Source organism: Bombina bombina, chromosome 4, assembly GCF_027579735.1.
Source record: "Bombina bombina isolate aBomBom1 chromosome 4, aBomBom1.pri, whole genome shotgun sequence".
NCBI classification, from domain to species: Eukaryota; Metazoa; Chordata; class Amphibia; order Anura; family Bombinatoridae; genus Bombina; species Bombina bombina.
Genome location: NC_069502.1, coordinates 782,714,786 through 782,737,202, shown reverse-complemented (window position 1 = coordinate 782,737,202; position 22,417 = coordinate 782,714,786). Strand labels below are relative to the sequence as shown.

Sequence of the window (22,417 nt, the reverse complement as noted above, 5' to 3'; positions counted from 1 at the left end):
TCAACTACAATCTCACAGCTCTGCTGTGAGTGAATAACAGTGAGAGAGATCAGTAAACTGTCATAAATTAAATAAAACGACTGCCAAGTGGAAAAAAATAGTGCCCAAAACATTTTTTTACCCAGTACCTCAGAAAATTAAACGATTTTACATGCCAGCAAAAAACGTTTAACATTAATAAATTGAGTGTTATTAAAAAGCCTGTTGCTAGTCCCTGCAAATTAGGCTAAAGTTTTATGCATACAGTATAATTCCAGTGAAGTGCCATTCCCCAGAATACTGAAGTGTAAAATATACATACATGACAGCCTGATACCAGTTGCTGCTACTGCATTTAAGGCTGAGTTTACATTATATCGGTATGGCAGAATTTTCTCATCAATTCCATTGTCAGAAAATAATAAGCTGCTACATACCTCGTTGCAGATTAATCTGCCCGCTGTCCCCTGATCTGAAGTTTACCTCTCCTCAGATGGCCGAGAAACAGCAATATGATCTTAACTACTCCGGCTAAAATCATAGAAAAACTCAGGTAGATTCTTCTTCAAATTCTACCAGAGAAGGAATAACACACTCCGGTGCTATTATAAAATAACAAACTTTTGATTGAAGGTATGAAACTAAGTATAATCACCACAGTCCTCTCACACATCCTATCTATTCGTTGGGTGCAAGAGAATGACTGGTAATGGCAGTTAGGGGAGGAGCTATATAGCAGCTCTGCTGGGTGAATCCTCTTGCACTTCCTGTTGGGGAGGAGTTAGTATCCCATAAGTAATGGATGATCCGTGGACTGGATACACTTAAGAGAAACACTATTTAGTGCTTGTATAGAGGAAAAGTATTATTAACTCACTATAGACTGCACATGAACAAAAGATATAATAGAATTTTCTATATGTCAGCCAAAATTATAAGGACTTTTAAGGAAGTTAACATATATAGAATTAGCCTTTCATTTATGGTATGCTCTAATCTGATTGGTTTAAATTGTGTATAAAAGCTTTGCATCATCTTTTGTTATCTGGTACCTCCAGATCTTGTGATTAATAAAATGATTTTTGTCAACTAATATTTGATAGATATGAGTATTAATTTAATCTGCTAGATAACCCAGATTGAATATTTGTCTATAATTAGATTTTGTCTAATCAAGGCATATAATACTAATAAATTAAAAAATATAATCTTATATCTCTTTCTGTATCCTCTTTTGTGAGAATCATACATCTGTTGCTAAACACTCATTTAGTGACAACCACAAGGCTGAGGAACACGACACTTCACATTTGCATTTCTTTCCTAATATAGACCGTCTTAATGAGTCTGTCTCTGACAGAGAAAAAAAAAGATCAAGCTGCAGAAAGTATATACTTGTCTACTGTAGAGCAGTTACTCCTGTATCACAAATATTGACCATATGGTATTCTTTTCTTTAGAGCAATAAGATGATTACTAGTTGCCTATAATATCATATCAGTTGTATAAATAAACTTCTTAAAAATTAAAATCATGCCCAACACAAAGGAAAAACCCATATTACTGCTATATGTGCCGACTCAATGTGTTAACTGTAACCTGTATGACAACTGAGGATTCTGACTTGTGTAATAATCAGCACATTAACCTTAGCGGAATAGCACAAGGAAAAATACAATACAAGAGAATATTCCTTAGTTCGATTTGAGCTACATGATACTTTCTTTGGAATGATACTCTTAACACTTCTTAATGCATAGGCAGATAATTGCACAACTTATTTTTACCCAGATTAATTAATTAGATACTGTAACTGCCTATAGAAGTTTACCTTGCATTGTATGGCATTTATTATCTAGAAAATATAATGCCCACAGTTAAGAAGTACTATTAATAAATACACAACTCTGCCTGAGTAGTAGCTGCAAATAATTCCATTCAAAAAAGTTCAAATTTTAGGGAGGTTGTGAGGTCAGGATATGGGCTATCTTATTTCATTGGATAAAACGCGGGGGTCTATTGACTTTAAAGTGAAGGTCCATTTTGATGAATTAGTGCCCGGTTTTAATAAACCTATTAAAAACAAGGGCACTTTAATTCATTAAGATTGACATTTCACGTTTTCTTCAAAAACGTACCTTTTAATCCTGAATGCCGCTCCAGCGATTCCCCGGCTGTCGGAAGCCTCTGCAGATGTCAGAAATTACGAATCAGGCTTCCTCCAATCACAGCTTCCCCCCCGGGGGAATCTTGGCGTGATGCAATGCTGTGATTGGAGGAAGCCGGATTCGTCATTTTGGACCCACGAAGACGGCTTGCGACGGGCGGAGGAAGTGCTGGAGCGGCTGCCAGGATTAAAAGGTAAGTTTTTGAAGAAAACAGTGAAATGACAATTTTGATGAATTAGTGGTGATGAATTAATAGGTTTATTAAAAAACAGGTACTAATTCATTAAAATGGACCTTCACTTTAAAGCCATTTTCTTTTTTCCTACAGTCTGTTTTGAAGTTTGACATAACATTGGACCAATCAGAGAGGAGGAAAACAGAATAGGAAAGCACTTGGCCAAGCTCCAACAGTGTCAATGGTCTCATATATTAGCTCTTCACTATATTTCTTTGCACCCTTATATATGTTGATGTTTACTACATGCTGAACAGGGAGACAAGGACAAGACTCTAGCCTTTATAACAACTGTTGCAGGTTCTTGTGCATTCTTGTATGCTGAATATTAAAATGATACTGTATTACAAGGTCTCATCTTATTCATCACAATCCAGAGAACTGTCTAGGATTTCCCTGTGCCCATGGATAAATTATCGACACATAACAGGGGCTGAAGGAGTGGCTCTGTAACTCCTCCCTTCAGTCCCAATAAGATCCTAGAATTACAGGTCCTCTATCAGTCTTTTATCAACATCAGATATTAGATCAGAAACCTGGGACTGCAGCCACTATCAGCCCCTTATCTTACCAACTCCAAGGGCTTGGGCTGACAGCCATGTTTTTTTTTCCTATTAGAATAAAATATTAAATATATCCAATAAGTGAAAATTTTTACTTATTAAATAAAATAAATAAAAAACAAAACAAAGTACTGAAGTTTTAATACAAATAACTGTTTAAAAATGTACAAATATAAAACTCAAAATTATACATTTAAAAGGAATCCGTAAATGTGTGGCTGTTTCAATTCCATTTAGCACTGAATTCCTTGCAACCAGGCAAGCAGCATCTCATGACCAAAGTGTCTAACTGTCTAACCTCAATTTGATTCAACATGGTTTCACTTCAAACAGGTTAGTGATTGACTAATCTATTTTGCCGGTAATTTCTTAAAGTTTCAGGGTGCCACGACTTTTAATCTTACAACATCATCCTTGGACAGTTTATTTCCAACGCAAGTTTTTCTTCATGGCAAATGATTAGTTGAAATTCATTTCATGTAATTCAGATCACAGCTGGCTCACACCTTCATATGAGAAAAAAAAGTGTTATTGTTAAAGCAAGAACATAGAAATAAAAACAAAACAACAACAGCAAAAAAAAAAAACCCCATCAGCTTGAGATACTACAAAAGGTGGTGGGGTAGGGAAGTTTTTGAAATATATGTACTGTTCTCCCCAGGAACTATTTAATGGGCAGCCCACCCAGCTTATTTTAATTGACCCCCTGGCTAAAAATTAAGCCAATATTAAGGTAAAATAAGCAAATATTAAACATGGATATATTTTCAAATATTTTCATATTTTCACTCCCCCGGATGAAAGGTCTGCCTGCTCAGGAAATCCACCTCCCAGTTGTCTACCCCTGGGATGTGGATCGCCAACAGGCAGCAAGAATGGGCCTCCGCCCATTGAATTATTTTGGATACCACTGTCATCGCTAAGCAACTCCTCGTTCCTCCCCGATGATTGATGTAAGCCACTGACGTTACTTTGTTTGACTGAAACCTGATAAACTGGACAGAGGCTAACTGAGGCTAGGCCAAAAGAACATTGTAGATCGCTCTCAGCTCCAGAATGTTTATAGGATGATCAGACTATGGTTGAGTCCAAACCCCCTAAACCCTTAGGAAGCCCCAGACTGCTCCTCACCCTAGAAGGCTGGCGTCTGTTGTCACAATCACCCAAGATGTTCTGCGAAAGCAGGTTCCCTCGGAGAGATGATCCAGAGACAACCACCATTGAAGAGAATCCCTTGTCTCCTGCTCCAGTAGTATTCGAGGAGACAAATCTGTATAATCTCCATTCCATTGCCTGAGCATGCTTAACTTCAGAGGTCTGAGATGGAACCGAGCAAACGGGATGATGTCCATTGCCGCCACCATCAGCCAGATTACCTCCATGCACTGAGCCACTGAAGGCAGAGGAGTGGACTGAATGACTAGACAAGTATCAATATCTCTGATTCCCTGACATTCTGTCAGAAAAGTCTTCATTGATATGGAATCTATTATGGTTCCCAAGTTACCCTTGTACCCTTCTCCAAATTTACCTCCCACCCGCGAGATTGCGGGAAGGGTAACACCATGACCGTGTGAAATCTTGCTTGCTGTAAGGATGGCGCTTGGACTAGGATGTCGTCCAGATAGGGCGCCACTGCAATGACCCGTAACCGAAGCACCGCCAACAGCTATCCCAGAGCCTTTGTGAAAACTCTGAGAGCTGTGGCAAGACCGAAAGGAAGAACCACGAACTGAAAGCAAATGTCCAGAAAGGCAAACCTTAGAATTTGAGACAATTCTTGTGAATAGCACATGAAGGTACGTGTCCTTTAAATCCACTGTTGTCATAAATTGACCCTCTTGGATCAAGGGAAGAATGGAACGAATAGTTTCCATCTTGAAGGACGGTACACTAAGAAATTTGTTTAGACTTTGAGATCTAAAAAGTGGTCTGAAGGTTCCCTCCTTTTTTTTTTCTTGGGAACCACAAACCGATTGGGATAAAAAACCCAGACCCTGTACCTGTATTGGAACTGGAACAATCACTCCCAGGTCTGAGAGGTCTTCCTACGCAGTGTAAGAATGCCACTCCTCTTGTCTGATCTGCGGATAATCTTGAAAGCAGAAACCTGCCTCTGGGAGGAAAAACTTTTGAACTCTAATTTGTATCTCTGGGACACTATTTGCTATTGCCCAGGGATCCTGAACACCTCAAACCCAAGCAAGCCTGAGCGAAGACGAAAAGTCTTCCCCCTACAAGATCTGATCCAGGATTGGGGGCATGTCCTTCATGCTGTCTTTGATTTGACAGCAGGCTATTTGGAATTTTTTTTTTTAATTCTTTAACCCCTTAATGACCACAGCACTTTTCCATTTTCTGTCCGTTTGGGACCAAGGCTATTTTTACATTTTTGCGGTGTTTGTGTTTAGCTGTAATTTTCCTCTTACTCATTTACTGTACCCACACATATTATATACCGTTTTTCTCACCATTAAATGGACTTTCAAAATCTACCATTATTTTCATCATATCTTATAATTTGCTATAAAAAAATACAAAATATGATGAAAAAAAAGGGAAAAAAACCACACTTTTTCTAACTTTGACCCCCAAAATATGTTACATATCTACAATCACCAAAAAACACCCATGCTAAATAGTTTCTAAATTTTGTCCTGAGTTTAGAAATACCCAATGTTTACATGTTCTTTGCTTTTTTTGCAAGTTATAGGGCAATAAATACAAGTAGCACTTTGCTATTTCCAAACCACTTTTTTTCAATATTAGCGCTAGTTACATTGGAACACTGATATCTGTCAGGGATCCCTGAATATCCCATGACATGTATATAATTTGTTTTAGAAGACAACCCAAAGTATTGATCTAGACCCATTTTGGCATATTTCATGCCCCAATTTCACTGCCAAATGCGATCAAATAAAAAAAAATTGTTCACTTTTTCACAAATTGTTTCACAAACTTTAGGTTTCTCACTGAAATTATTTACAAACAACTTATGCAATTATGGCATACATGGTTGCAAATGCTTCTCTGGGATCCCCTTTGTTCATAAATAGCAAACATATATGGCTTTGGCTTTTTGGTAATTAGAAGGCTGCTAAATGCCACTGCGCACCACACGTGTATTATGCCCAGCAGTGAATGAGTTAATTAGGGCGCATGTAGGGAGCTTCTAGGGTTAATTTTAGCTTTAGTGTAGTAGACAACCTCAAGTATTGATCTAGGCCTATTTTGGTATATTTCATGCCACCATTTCACTGCCAAATGCGATCAAATGAAAAAAAAAGTTACATTTTTCACAATTTTAGGTTTCTCACTGAAATTATTTACAAACCGCTTGTGCAATTATGGCACACATGGTTGTAAATGCTTCTCTGGGATCCCCTTTCTTCAGAAATAGCAGACATGTATGGCTTTGGCGTTGCTTTTTGGTAATTAGAAGGCCGCTAAATGCTGCTGCGCATCACACGTGTATTATGGCTAGCAGTGAAGGGGTTAATTAGGTAGTTTGTAGGGAGCATGCAGGGTTAATTTTAGCTTTAGTGTAGAGATCAGCCTCCCACCTGACACATCACACCCCCTGATCCCTTCCCTCCCCCACCCCACAATTGTCCCCGCCATCTTAAGTACTGGCAGAAAGTCTGCCAGTACTAAAATAAAAGGTATCTCTGAATATTTTGTAATTTTTTCCGCATATTTACATATGCTGTTATGTAGGATCCCCCCTTGGCCTCCAACCTCCCTGATCACATAAAACCAAGTTCATCACAAGACTTGTGTGACTTTCATGTACTGTAATGGATCATCTAATAACTGTTTGACTTTTCTAATGTAAAAATCTTGGTTCATAAGGATAAAATGACCGCCCTTGTCGGATTGTTTTATGATTATGTCAATTGTACTGGAAAGTTCTCTTAATGCTTGTCTTTGTGATTTAGTGAGATTATCTTCAACTATAACGGTTTACATTATTTACTCAATATCAGCTTCCACACATTTAACAAAAGGTGGAGACACTAGGGGCTAAAGATAATGGAGGCATATATTTGGATTTAGGTTTTAAATCAGACCTAATTGACATTCTGAGGGGGCACAATTTCTTCCTCCTCTCCAATTAAAGATGCTAGAGTTTTTAAAGTTTCTGCATTGTATCCAAAGTTATGTTTTTACCTTCTTTATTCATTATCTTTTAAGAGGAGCGCAATAAGCTAAAGAGTCAGCGTCCAGAAGAACCTCAAGTGAAAACCCAAACGTTAATCATGCGGTACACCAGACCAAACAGGTCAAACACATCTCCCAACTTCCAAGAATGGAAATAATGGTTCTGAATCCCAGGGGACCTGAAGAACCTTGAGTCGTCTGCAAGAAGCAGACATATAGCCCAGGCGAGTAGCCCGAACCGACCAACCCTAGATTGGCACGCCAACCCTCCATCCGGAGAAGTTGCATATAAACCACAGGCCTCATACTTCTGTAGGATCCGAGCCCGGAGTCCATAGAATAGGCCAAGATGCATTCTCAGCACCACGAAGGCGACATGAACCCTGGTAACAGCTGAAAAAGTGCACGACCAGTACCAGCCTGGTATAAGGACACTCTGGAACTGTTCAAGGTCCAAGAAAAGTATCGGTTCCAGAGAAGAACATTCATAAAAACGAAAATCTAACAGACCTGAGATTAAGAAAAAAAATTAAACTTCTATTCAGATCACAAATAAAATGAAGGAAGCACCATCGGGTGAATGCCCAAGGTGAATTAGAACAACCATAGGACCAGCCAATTAGAGGCCCCATTTACCCAAGCTCAGAAATGGAACCGAAAAGTTAAATAAACATAAAATGAAGGCGATAAGGAGATTGCTTCATCCCCTAACGTCATATCCATTTTGCCATCCAGTTTCTAAGGCCTCGGATACTCTAGCATTGCCAAAACATGTCTTAAAAGACCCTGAAGGCAAGCCAGCCTATAACGGAAAGCAAAATCATCCTTCGCCAGATCTACTGGAGACCTCGGCTCCGAGATTGGGGCCCCTTAAGCCTCAGGGCCAACATTTCCCCAGAAGGCCAAACTGAACCCGGCGATCCCACGCTCGATGGGCCTAGGTTAACGGAGCACGGACAATATCGAATAAATACTTCACTTGGGAGATATAAATGAGACAGCGCCATAGAAATGGCCATGCGGAACCGTGCCGCAACCTCCGGTGGAAATAAGCCACTCTCGCGTATATCAGAATCCTCCATAATCTTGGGATTACAGGAATACAAACTAACTGGCACACTTTGACATCACCAATGGTTGGGGCACTCACCACCTCCTGTGAACCAGACAACCCCCGAGCTAGACTCTCTCTGTCGCACAAAGTCAGCATACAGAAGTGGAAAACCAATGTAACCGCACCCGTCAAGAGGTGCACCGTGCCAGTCACAAAAAGTGTGCGCATTCTTGAGAGATTGGGTCATTAAAAGAAGGCAGTTATGATCCGTAAAAGGCAATGAGCCTAAGTATAGCTACACATTGCAGATAGAATCACATAAACATGATTAAAGTCCCCCCTGTTCATTAACCCCCCTCAGGAGATATTAACCCATGATTCCTCATTGATTCCTACCTTGTTTCTTTAACAATACATCTCATATTGAAATAAATGAAACAATCTTACTGGAATCTACGCCGTGGAACAGGAACACGTCCCTTCAAGTGTGACAGATAGTAGCTTCGCTTCTGACATGGACTTGAGTGAATAAAGGCAGGCAGCGAAACTCGTCAACGCTGATTGCCAAGGTGCTGTTAACATGAGTCGGTATGGTTTCGCAGAGACGACACTCCCTGCATCTCCAGACTCTAACTTTCATCCATGCTCTCACTGAGAGGCTAACAGTACTACTTAAAAACTACCCTCCATAAGAGACTATCACGAACTTCAGACACTTCTCTGCCAACCTCCTGTGATGAAAGGCAAAGAATGACTGGGGGAGATGAAGGAAGTGGGGGAGGTATTTAAGCCTTCGGCTGGGGTGTCTTTGCCTCCACCTGGTGGCCAGGTTCTGAATTCCCAAAAGTAATGAATGCAGCTGTAGACTCTTCCTTTTTAAAGGAGAAAAAGGAAAAGCCTACCCCCCACTTGATCCAAGACTAGATCAAGGGCGGCCCCCTCATGCCAATTTAGAATCGAGGGATGGTTTCTCTACTTGCTTCACCTTGTTCCAAGACTCACTGGATCTCCATGAGGACCTGGATTGCTCTGGCTTGGAAGAGGAAGACTTTTGTCCTTTGAAGTTACGAAAGGAGCGAAAACATAATTTATGTAAGAACTTACCTGATAAATTCATTTCTTTCATATTAGCAAGAGTCCATGAGCTAGTGACGTATGGGATATACATTCCTACCAGGAGGGGCAAAGTTTCCCAAACCTCAAAATGCCTACAAATACACCCCTCACCACACCCACAAATCAGTTTAACGAATAGCCAAGAAGTGGGGTGATAAGAAAAAAGTGCGGAAACATAAAAAATAAGGAATTGGAATAATTGTGCTTTATACAAAAAAATCATAACCACCACAAAAAGGGTGGGCCTCATGGACTCTTGCTAATATGAAAGAAATTAATTTATCAGGTAAGTTCTTACATAAATTATGTTTTCTTTCATGTAATTAGCAAGAGTCCATGAGCTAGTGACTTATGGGATAATGACTACCCAAGATGTGGATCTTTCCACGCAAGAGTCACTAGAGAGGGAGGGATAAAATAAAGACAGCCAATTCCGCTGAAAAATAATCCACACCCAAAATAAAGTTTAAATTTTATAATGAAAAAAACTGAAAACATAAGCAGAAGATTCAAACTGAAACAGCTGCCTGAAGTACTTTTCTACCAAAAACAGCTTCAGAAGAAGAAAACACATCAAAATGGTAGAATTTAGTAAAAGTATGCAAAGAAGACCAAGTTGCTGCTTTGCAAATCTGATCAACCGAAGCTTCATTCCTAAACGCCCAGGAAGTAGAAACTGACCTAGTAGAATGAGCTGTAATCCTTTGAGGCGGAGTTTTACCCGACTCAACATAAGCATGATGAATTAAAGATTTCAACCAAGATGCCAAAGAAATGGCAGAGGCCTTCTGACCTTTCCTAGAACCAGAAAAGATAACAAATAGACTAGAAGTCTTTCAGAAATTCTTAGTAGCTTCAACATAATATTTCAAAGCTCTAACTACATCCAAAGAATGCAATGATTTCTCCTTAGAATTCTTAGGATTAGGACATAATGAAGGAACCACAATTTCTCTACTAATGTTGTTGGAATTCACAACCTTAGGTAAAAATTCAAAAGAAGTTCGCAACACCCCCTTATCCTGATGAAAAATAAAAAAAGGAGACTCACAAGAAAGAGCAGATAATTCAGAAACTCTTCTGGCAGAAGAGATGGCTAAAAGAAACAAAACTTTCCAAGAAAGTAATTTAATGTCCAATGAATGCATAGGTTCAAACGGAGGAGCTTGAAGAGCCCCCAGAACCAAATTCAAACTCCAAGGAGGAGAAATTGACTTAATGACAGGTTTTATACGAACCAAAGCTTGTACAAAACAATGAATATCAGGAAGATTAGCAATCTTTCTGTGAAAAAGAACAGAAAGAGCAGAGATTTGTCCTTTCAAGGAACTTGCAGACAAACCTTTCTCCAAACCATCTTGAAGAAACTGTAAAATTCTCGGAATTCTAAAAGAATGCCAGGAAAAATGATGAGAAAGACACCAAGAAATATAAGTCTTCCAGACTCTATAATATATCTCCCTAGATACAGATTTACGAGCCTGTAACATAGTATTAATCACAGAGTCAGAGAAACCTCTTTGACTAAGAATCAAGCGTTCAATCTCCATACCTTTAAATTTAAAGATTTGAGATCCTGATGGAAAAAAGGACCTTGCGACAGAAGGTCTGGTCTTAACGGAAGAGTCCACGGTTGGCAAGAGGCCACCCGGACAAGATCCGCATACCAAAGCCTGTGAGGCCATGCTGGAGCTACCAGCAGAACAAACGAGCATTCCTTCAGAATCTTGGAGATCACTCTTGGAAGAAGAACTAGAGGCGGAAAGATATAAGCAGGATGATACTTCCAAGGAAGTGACAATGCATCCACTGCTTCCGCTTGAGGATCCCTGGATCTGGACAGATACCTGGGAAGTTTCTTGTTTAGATGAGAGGCCATCAGATCTATTTCTGGAAATTCCCACATTTGAACAATCTGAAGAAATACCTCTGGGTGAAGAGACCATTCGCCCGGATGTAACGTTTGGCGGCTGAGATAATCCGCTTCCCAATTGTCTATACCTGGGATATGAACCGCAGAAACTAGACAGGAGCTGGATTCCGCCCAAACCAGAATTCGAGATACTTCTTTCATAGCTAGAGGACTGTGAGTCCCTCCTTGATGATTGATGTAAGCCACAGATGTGACATTGTCTGTCTGAAAACAAATGAACGATTCTCTCTTTAGAAGAGGCCAAGACTGAAGAGCTCTGAAAATTGCACGGAGTTCCAAAATATTGATCGGTAATCTCACCTCCTGAGATTCCCAAACCCCTTGTGCCATCAGAGACCCCCACACAGCTCCCCAACCTGTAAGACTTGCATCTGTTGAAATTACAGTCCAGGTCGGAAGAACAAAAGAAGCCCCCTGAACTAAACGATGGCGATCTGTCCACCACGTCAGAGAGTGTCGTACAATCGGTTTTAAAAATATTAATTGAGATATCTTCGTGTAATCCCTGCACCATTGGTTCAGCATACAGAGCTGAAGAGGTCGCATGTGAAAACGAGCAAAGGGGATCGCGTCCGATGCAGCAGTCATAAGACCTAGAATTTCCATGCATAAGGCTACCGAAGGGAATGATTGTGACTGAAGGTTTCGACAAGCTGAAATCAATTTTAGACGTCTCTTGTCTGTCAAAGATAGAGTCATGGGCACTGAATCTATCTGGAAACCCAAAAAGGTTACCCTTGTCTGAGGAATCAATGAACTTTTTAGTAAATTGATCCTCCAACCATGATCTTGCAGAAACAACACAAGTCGATTCGTATGAGATTCTGCTAAATGTGAAGACTGAGCAAGTACCAAGATATCGTCCAAATAAGGAAATACCACAATACCCTGTTCTCTGATTAGACAGACAGAAGGGCACCGAGAAACTTTGTAAAAATTCTTGGAGCTGTTGCTAGGCCAAACGGCAGAGCCACAAACTGGAAATGCTTGTCTAGGAAAGAGAATCTCAGAAACTGATAGTGATCTGGATGAATCGGAATATGCAGATATGCATCCTGTAAATCTATTGTAGACATATAATGCCCTTGCTGAACAAAAGGCAGGATAGTCCTTACAGTTACCATTTTGAATGTTGGTATCCTTACCTAACGATTCAATATTTTTAGATCCAGAACTGGTCTGAAGGAATTCTCCTTCTTTGGTACAATGAAGATATTTGAATAAAACCCCAGCCCCTGTTCCAGAACTGGAACTGGCATAATTACTCCAGCCAACTCTAGATCTGAAACACATTTCAGAAATGCTTGAGCCTTCGCTGGATTTACTGGGACACGGGAAAGAAAAAATCTCTTTGCAGGAGGTCTTATCTTGAAACCAATTCTGTACCCTTCTGAAACAATGTTCTGAATCCAAAGATTGTGAACGGAATTGATCCAAAGTTCTTTGAAAAAACGTAATCTGCCCCCTACCAGCTGAGCTGGAATGATGGCCGCACCTTCATGTGGACTTAGGAGCTGGCTTTGATTTTCTAAAAGGCTTGGATTTATTCCAGACTGGAGATGGTTTCCAAACTGATACCGCTCCTGAGGATGAAGGATCAGGCTTTTGTTCCTTGTTGTGACGAAAGGAACGAAAACGATTATTTGACCTGAATTTACCTTTAGACTTTTTATCCTGAGGTAAAAAAGTTCCTTTCCCTCCAGTAACTGTTGAGATAATAGAATCCAACTGAGAACCAAATAATTTATTACCCTGGAAAGAAAGGGAAAGCAGAGTAGACTTAGAAGACATATCAGCATTCCAAGTTTTAAGCCATAAAGCTCTTCTAGCTAAAATAGCTAGAGACATATACCTGACATCAACTCTAATGATATCAAAGATGGCATCACAAATAAAATTATTAGCATGTTGAAGCAGAATAATAATGCTATGAGAATTATGATCTGTAACTTGTTGCGCTAAAGCTTCCAACCAAAAAGTTGAAGCTGCAGCAACATCCGCTAAAGATATAGCAGGTCTAAGAAGATTACCTGAACACAAATAAGCTTTTCTTAGAAAGGATTCAATTTTCCTATCTAAAGGATCCTTAAAGGAAGTACCATCTGCCGTAGGAATAGTAGTACGCTTAGCAAGAGTAGAGACAGCCCCATCAACCTTAGGGATTTTGTCCCAAAACTCTAATCTGTCAGATGGCACAGGATATAATTGCTTAAAACGTTTAGAAGGAGTAAATGAATTACCCAAATTATTCCATTCCCTGGAAATTACTTCAGAAATAGCACCAGGAACAGGAAAAACTTCTGGAATAACTACAGGAGATTTAAAAACCTTATCTAAACGTTTAGATTTAGTATCAAGAGGACCAGAATCCTCAATTTCTAATGCAATTATGACTTCTTTAAGTAAAGAACGAATAAATTCCATTTTAAATAAATAAGAAGATTTATCAGCATCAACCTCTGAGACAGAATCCTCTGAACCAGAAGAACCACTATCAGAATCAGAATGATGATGTTCATTTAAAAATTCATCTGAACAATGAGAAGTTTTAAAAGACTTTTTATGTTTACTAGAAGGAGGAATAACAGACATAGCCTTCATAATGGATTTAGAAACAAAATCTCTTATGTTATCAGGAACACTCTGAGTATTAGATGTTGACGGAACAGCAACAGGTAAAGGAACTTTACTAAAGGAAATATCTGCATTAACAAGTTTGTCATGACATTCAATACAAACAACAGCTGGAGGAACAGCTACCAAAAGTGTACAGCAGATACACTTAGCTTTGGCAGCTCCAGCACCAGGCAGCGATTTTCCAGAAGTATCTTCTGACTCAGTTGCAACGTGGGACATCTTGCAATATGTAATAGAAAAAACAACATATAAAGCAAAATTAATCAAATTCCTTAAATGACAGTTTCAGGAATGGGAAAAAATGCCAGTGAACAAGCTTCTAGCAACCAGAAGCAATAAATAATGAGACAAATAATGTGGAGACGAAAGTGACGCCCATATTTTTTTAGCGCCAAATAAGACGCCCACATTATTTGGCGACTAAATGCTTTTGGCGCCAAAAATGACGCCACATCCGGAACGCCGACACTTTTGGCGCAAAAGAACGTCAAAAATGACGTAACTTCCGGCGACACGTATGACGCCGGAAACAGAAAAAAATTTTGCGCCAAAAAAGTCCACGCCAAGAATGACGCAATAAAATGAAGCATTTTCAGCCCCCGCGAGCCTAACAGCCCACAGGGAAAAAGTCAAATTTTAAGGTAAGAAAAATATGATTCAAATGCATTATCCCAAATATGAAACTGACTGTCTGAAATTAAGGAATGTTGAACATCCTGAGTCAAGGCAAATAAATGTTTGAATACATATATTTAGAACTTTATTAAAAAAGTGCCCAACCATAGCTTAGAGTGTCACAGAAAATAAGACTTACTTACCCCAGGACACTCATCTACATGTTGTAGAAAGCCAAACCAGTACTGAAACGAAAATCAGCAGAGGTAATGGTATATATATAAGAGTATATCGTCGATCTGAAAAGGGAGGTAAGAGATGAATCTCTACGACCGATAACAGAGAACCTATGAAATAGACCCCGTAGAAGGAGATCATTGCATTCAAATAGGCAATACTCTCCTCACATCCCTCTGACATTCACTGCACGCTGAGAGGAAAACCGGGCTCCAACCTGCTGCGGAGCGCATATCAACGTAGAATCTAGCACTAACTTACTTCACCACCTCCATAGGAGGCAAAGTTTGTAAAACTGATTTGTGGGTGTGGTGAGGGGTGTATTTGTAGGCATTTTGAGGTTTGGGAAACTTTGCCCCTCCTGGTAGGAATGTATATCCCATACGTCACTAGCTCATGGACTCTTGCTAATTACATGAAAGAAAATTTAGAATTCTGGCGACACTTGGGTCTATTCTTCTTGTCCTGAGGTAGGAAAGATCTCTTTTCACCCGTAATTTCGGAAATGATCTCAGCCAGACCAGGACCAACTAAAGTCTTTCCCTTATAATAAGGTAAAGACAGAAGTTTGGACTTTGAAGATACATCTGCAGACCAAGTCTAAGCACTTGCATGTTGGTATTACAGATAAAAGTATTGGCCAGCTTAAGAGCCTTGATCCTATCCTGGATCTCCTCTATTGTAGTCTCTTCTGAAATAAGGTCAGATAAGGTATCGCACCAATAAGATGCTGCCCCCGCAATCGTAGCAATACTTTTGAATATACATCTTTCTTAAGTAAGTCTCTAGCTTATCATCCATGGGATACTTGAAAGAACAACCAATAGGAATAGTAGCTTTCTTGGCTAGAGTAGAGATCGTTCCCTCTACCTTGGGCACTGTGCGCCACAAGTCACGTATAGTCGGCAACAGGAAACATTTTTTTAAAACAGGGGATGGGGAAAAAGGAATTTCCTTTTTTTTCCATTCCTGAGCTATCATTCCCGACATACAGTCTGGAACTGGAAAAACATATGTGGGTTCTCAGAGACAGATGAGCCGGAGTCATCCAAAGTAGCAAGGACCTCCTTCAAAAGTAACCGGAGGTGTTCTAGCTTAAATCTAAAATTAACCACCTCTGAATCTGTAGAATTTTCTGCTATAGTGTCAGAATCTGAAATCTCGCCCTCAGAAGCTACTGAGGTATCATTCTCATCCGACAATTGAGAGAGACTGACTAACACAGTCTTAACAGAGTCAGGACCCTTATTAACAGAAATATATTTAGATTTCCTCTTACGCTTACCAGAAATAGGGAACGCTGATAACTTCTGCGGTTTCTGCAGCCTTATCTGCGCAGCAAAATCCCCAGGTAAATAAACACCCCCAGGAGGTTGCTGAGAGGAACCGCAGGGCACTGCATGTGTAACAGTTAAAGCTTGGGACGTTTGAGGGGAAAGCTGAGGCATTGCTAGGACAACATTATCCTGAGAGTCAGAAGGCTCTGAGGGAGAAATCTTATATTTAAATAACAATGTCTTAATTAAACAAGAGGAGCAAAACTGCCCAGGAGGAACAACCTGAGCCTCCAAGCAAAACAAACATTTGTCAACTGACAAAATTAAATTTTGATTTGTGTCCATACTAAAACCTAAAGTCTTTGGAGATTCACTTAACACATTCCAAGACTAATGCTTTACTTGATAGCTATGAACTTAAAAAGTAGAAAACAAAAAAGATAGCACCGTTAACCTCAGCTCTGCTAAGGGCTTACCGCTCAGTGTACCAGCAGAGAAAGTCCCACTAACAAATCTTGAACTCTCTTCTAGCCGCACACGAACAGGAGATCATGAAATACACCGCTGCAAAAACTCCGGTCTCAACAGAAGCCGGATAAAGGAAGCGCAGACATAAGCGGTCACATGACCACAACTAAAATGAAACTGCACCACCAAAGTAAAAAACGGCACGAAATAACTCCCATATTGTTTCCTCATATAAAAAAAACATGAACGATCGGATCCACTCTCCCAATACAGCCTTAATAAAGAAAACGGCAGTACTATAAGCAGACAACCTCCTTAACAGCACAGGTGGAATTCTATAATCCCATTGTAACAGAGCACAGACAATCATATAACCTAATGTTATAATATATGTCCATCTCAATCTCAAAAAAGTCCCTACGGTAATGCAGTGCCCCAAAATCTGCCCTTTAAATATATATGTTCTTTATATAGAAACATACATTTCCCATGAGTACCATCCACAGAAATCTTCCTTAATTAACTCTTAGAGTGCTGGTACCTTCTAACCTAGAAGGGAAAGCACTTACCTGTGAAAGTGGCTGACAGGCAGAAAACAGCTTCTTAGGTGTGACAGATTACTCCAAATCTGACAGTGACCTGTAGAAAAATAAAAAACAGAGTAACCAACTCTGGTTTTCTATAAAGGGGTAGCATAGTTTTTAGAAATAAAGCAAGGACCACCTCGCTGCCTTCTAAGTGCTAAAAGCCACCATTATTCTTACTAAAGAGATTGACATGGACACAGCATAGCCCCAAATCCTTGCTTGCAGGGAAAAGTACCCATAAAAGGATTACATTTTCTCAGATACTCATCTTTGCACATCCTCCCAATGATAGAGGCAAAGAATGACTGGGGATTATGGGTAAGGGAAGTGACACTTAACAGCCCTGCAGGGGTGCTCTTTGCCTCCTCCTGCTGGCCAGGAGTTGAATATCCCACTAGTAATTGGAATGAAATCCATGCCATAGGAAAGAAAAAACAGAATTTATGTTTACCTGATAAATTACTTTCTCCAACGGTGTGTCCGGTCCACGGCGTCATCCTTACTTGTGGGATATTCTCTTCCCCAACAGGAAATGGCAAAGAGCCCAGCAAAGCTGGTCACATGATCCCTCCTAGGCTCCGCCTACCCCAGTCATTCGACCGACGTTAAGGAGGAATATTTGCATAGGAGAAACCATATGAAACCGTGGTGACTGTAGTTAAAGAAAATAAATTATCAGACCTGATTAAAAAACCAGGGCGGGGCCGTGGACCGGACACACCGTTGGAGAAAGTAATTTATCAGGTAAACATAAATTCTGTTTTCTCCAACATAGGTGTGTCCGGTCCACGGCGTCATCCTTACTTGTGGGAACCAATACCAAAGCTTTAGGACACGGATGATGGGAGGGAGCAAATCAGGTCACCTAGATGGAAGGCACCACGGCTTGCAAAACCTTTCTCCCAAAAATAGCCTCAGAAGAAGCAAAAGTATCAAACTTGTAAAATTTGGTAAAAGTGTGCAGTGAAGACCAAGTCGCTGCCCTACATATCTGATCAACAGAAGCCTCGTTCTTGAAGGCCCATGTGGAAGCCACAGCCCTAGTGGAATGAGCTGTGATTCTTTCGGGAGGCTGCCGTCCGGCAGTCTCGTAAGCCAATCTGATGATGCTTTTAATCCAAAAAGAGAGAGAGGTAGAAGTTGCTTTTTGACCTCTCCTTTTACCGGAATAAACAACAAACAAGGAAGATGTTTGTCTAAAATCCTTTGTAGCATCTAAATAGAATTTTAGAGCGCGAACAACATCCAAATTGTGCAACAAACGTTCCTTCTTCGAAACTGGTTTCGGACACAGAGAAGGTACGATAATCTCCTGGTTAATGTTTTTGTTAGAAACAACTTTTGGAAGAAAACCAGGTTTAGTACGTAAAACCACCTTATCTGCATGGAACACCAGATAAGGAGGAGAACACTGCAGAGCAGATAATTCTGAAACTCTTCTAGCAGAAGAAATTGCAACCAAAAACAAAACTTTCCAAGATAATAACTTAATATCAACGGAATGTAAGGGTTCAAACGGAACCCCCTGAAGAACTGAAAGAACTAAGTTGAGACTCCAAGGAGGAGTCAAAGGTTTGTAAACAGGCTTGATTCTAACCAGAGCCTGAACAAAGGCTTGAACATCTGGCACAGCTGCCAGCTTTTTATGAAGTAACACAGACAAGGCAGAAATCTGTCCCTTCAGGGAACTTGCAGATAATCCTTTTTCCAATCCTTCTTGAAGGAAGGATAGAATCTTAGGAATCTTAACCTTGTCCCAAGGGAATACTTTAGATTCACACCAACAGATATATTTTTTCCAAATTTTGTGGTAAATCTTTCTAGTTACAGGCTTTCTGGCCTGAACAAGAGTATCGATAACAGAATCTGAGAACCCTCGCTTCGATAAGATCAAGCGTTCAATTGCGAAAAAATATGAAGGAATTGTTCAAAATTCACCAAAATTTCACCACAGTGTCTTAAAGCCTTAAAAGTATTGCACCCCAAATTTGGAAGCTTTAACCCTTAAAATAACGGAACCGGAGCCGTTCTTAACTTTAACCCCTTTACAGTCCCTGGTGTCTGCTTTGCTGAGACCCAACCAAGCCCAAAGGGGAATACGATACCAAATGACGCCTTCAGAAAGTCTTTTCTATGTATCAGAGCTCCTCACACATGCGACTGCATGTCATGCCTCTCAAAAACAAGTGCGCAACACCGGCGCGAAAATGAGGCTCTGCCTATGATTTGGGAAAGCCCCTAAAGAGAAAGGTGTCTAAAAAAGTGCCTGCCGATATAAACTTATCAAAATACCCAGATTAAATGATTCCTCAAGGCTAAATATGTGTTAATAATGAATCGATTTAGCCCAGAAAAAGTCTACAGTCTTAATAAGCCCTTGTGAAGCCCTTATTTACAATCTTAATAAACATGGCTTACCGGATCCCATAGGGAAAATGACAGCTTCCAGCATTACATCGTCTTGTTAGAATGTGTCATACCTCAAGCAGCAAGAGACTGCTCACTGTTCCCCCAACTGAAGTTAATTCCTCTCAACAGTCCTGTGTGGAACAGCCATGGATTTTAGTAACGGTTGCTAAAATCATTTTCCTCATACAAACAGAAATCTTCATCTCTTTTCTGTTTCTGAGTAAATAGTACATACCAGCACTATTTTAAAATAACAAACTCTTGATTGAATAATAAAAACTACAGTTAAACACTAAAAAACTCTAAGCCATCTCCGTGGAGATTTTGCCTGTACAACGGCAAAGAGAATGACTGGGGTAGGCGGAGCCTAGGAGGGATCATGTGACCAGCTTTGCTGGGCTCTTTGCCATTTCCTGTTGGGGAAGAGAATATCCCACAAGTAAGGATGACGCCGTGGACCGGACACACCTATGTTGGAGAAAAGTGTTTTATAGGTACTGCCAGAAACTAGTTAGAGGGGGGAGGGATAGAGAAGTGTCTGGGAGGGATCATGGAGGTTTAAGGGTAAGGGGGATCCTACACTGCATAAAATAGAAAAAAAAATAATTAGGTAGGGAAGTGAGGTGAGGTAGCGAAGAGAGCTGTTTGGGAGGGATCATGGGGTGGGAAGTGTCAGATGGAAGGGTTATCTCTACAGTAAAGCTAAAATTAACCTTACAAGCTACTTGATTAACCCCTTCATTGCCAGAAATTTCAGACGTGTGGTGCGCAGATGCAATTGGCAGCCTTTTAATTACCGAAAGGCAATTGCAAAGACATGCATGTCCGCTATTTCAAATTTGTTTTGTTTTCTTTGTATCATTTGTTGAAAACCATACCTAGGTAGACTCAGGCGCTGGGAGCTAGCTGCTGATTGGTGGCTGCACATATATGACTCTTGTGATTGGCTTACCAAACGTGTTCAACTAGCTCCCAGTAATGCATTGCTGCACCTTCAAGAAAAGATATCAAGAGAATAAAGCAAAATTGATAATACAATTAAATTGAATTCAATTTGAATTATGGAAAAAAAAAATTGGGTTTCATGTCCAATAAGTGTGGATTAACATACTCTAAATTGTAATGGAATGTGACCATGTACATTTAAAAGTTTACATTCTAGGAATATTAATGATAATGTTACACATTAGTACTTCTATTCTATGGCTTAACAGAGGCATACACTCATTCCAAACTCAAAGGGGCAAAACGGTCAAAACTGAAATCTGCAGAGGTGAATTTAAATTTTACACAGGGTACTCACAGCATATGTGTGTATGCTGCTGAAAAACTAACTTTACTAGAAACATTTTGGCAGTATATTGCTAAAAATGTTTCTATTTCAAACTGAAATGGGCATGGGTGATATTTCTATCTCTTTAAAGTATTTGATAAATGCTGCAAAACTAATAACTCTTTGCAGACATCTTCATACACCTAGTAGATGGTATGCAACTACAAAAATACTATTTTTAAAACAATTACACTGCAGTAAGAAGACACAGCCTAACCCTCAGAAAAAAAAGCAGTAGTATAATGGAGGAAGGAAGTGGCGTATTTAGGTTTTGTGCTGCCCTAGGCACTCAGAATTCTGCTTGCTGCCACCCCCCCCCGGTCTTATTATGCCTTTTTTGGCTATAATATTTTTTACTGAGGGTGTATCATGACTTTTTCATGGCATTTCCAAAGTAAATGTTAATTTTCAAGTGTGCGCATGAGTGTGTAGTGAGTATGCATTTGTGTGCATATATGGTGAGTATGTGTAGTGAGTGTGCATATACTGTATATGTGTGTGTGTGTTGTGAAAAGTGTGGGTGTAGTGCAGAGTGTGTATTTGTGTGAGTGTGAAGTGAGACTCAAAAAGTGCTGTCCCCTCAAAATCTGACACCCTAGGCAAGTGCTTTGTTTACCTAGGCCAAAATACACCCTGGAGGAAGGATATTTGTGTATGTTGGAATGTGATTTTGCATGCCCATGTAAACTTAAAAGCAACATGCATGTATATTGTTTGCGAAAGGCTTTGTGAAAATGTATATGACTGTAGTTTCAGAAAAGGAAATTTATGCTTACCTGATAAATGTATTTCTTTTACGATACGACGAGTCCACGGATTTCATCCTTACTTATGGGATATCGCCTCCTGGTCAGCAGGAGGAGGCAAAGAGCACCACAGCAGAGCTGTATATATAGCTCCTCCCTTCCCTCCCACTCCAGTCATTCGACCGAAGTTAGGAAGAGAAAGGAAAAGCCAAGGTGCAGAGGTGACTGAAGTTTAACAAAAAATAAAGACCTGTCTTAGAAAAAAACAGGGTGGGCCGTGGACTCGTCGTATCGTAAAAGAAATAAATGTATCAGGTAAGCATAAATTTCCTTTTCTTTTACAAGATACGACGAGTCCACGGATTTCATCCTTACTTATGGGATACAATACCAAAGCTATAGGACACGGATGAAAAGGGAGGGCCAAGACAGTAACCTAAACAGAAGGCACCACTGCTTGAAGAACCTTTCTCCCAAAAACAGCCTCGGATGAGGCAAAAGTATCGAATTTGTAAAATTTGTAAAAAGTGTGAAGAGACGACCAAGTTGCAGCCTTGCAAATCTTTTCAACAGAAGCATCATTTTTAAATGCCCATGAGGAAGCCACAGCCCTAATGGAATGAGCCGTAATTAGTTCAGGAGGCTGCTGTCCAGCAGTCTCATATGCAACACGGATAATACTCTTCAGCCAAAAAGAAAGAGGTAGCCGTAGCTTTCTGACCCCTACGTTTCCCAGAAAAAAACAACAAATAATGAAGATGATTGACGAAAATCCTTAGTCGCCTGCAAGTAGAACTTCAAGGCACGGACTACGTCCAAATTATGTAACAGATGCTCCTTCTTAGAAGGATTAGGACACAATGAAGGAACAACAATTTCCTGATTAATATTTTTGT

At 40.0% G+C, this 22,417-nt stretch overlaps 1 protein-coding gene across 1 annotated transcript in view; it reads right to left on the bottom strand.

The window, feature by feature from the left end:
- Positions 1–3,069: 3,069 nt before the first annotated feature.
- Positions 3,070–22,417, bottom strand: part of EXO1 (exonuclease 1) — a 169,241-nt gene continuing 149,893 nt past the window's right edge. The window contains exon 12 of the mRNA XM_053712281.1: positions 3,070–3,451. Coding sequence (XP_053568256.1) covers positions 3,430–3,451 — 22 coding nt within the window. The 3' untranslated portion in view covers positions 3,070–3,429. The remainder of the gene's footprint in view (positions 3,452–22,417) is intronic.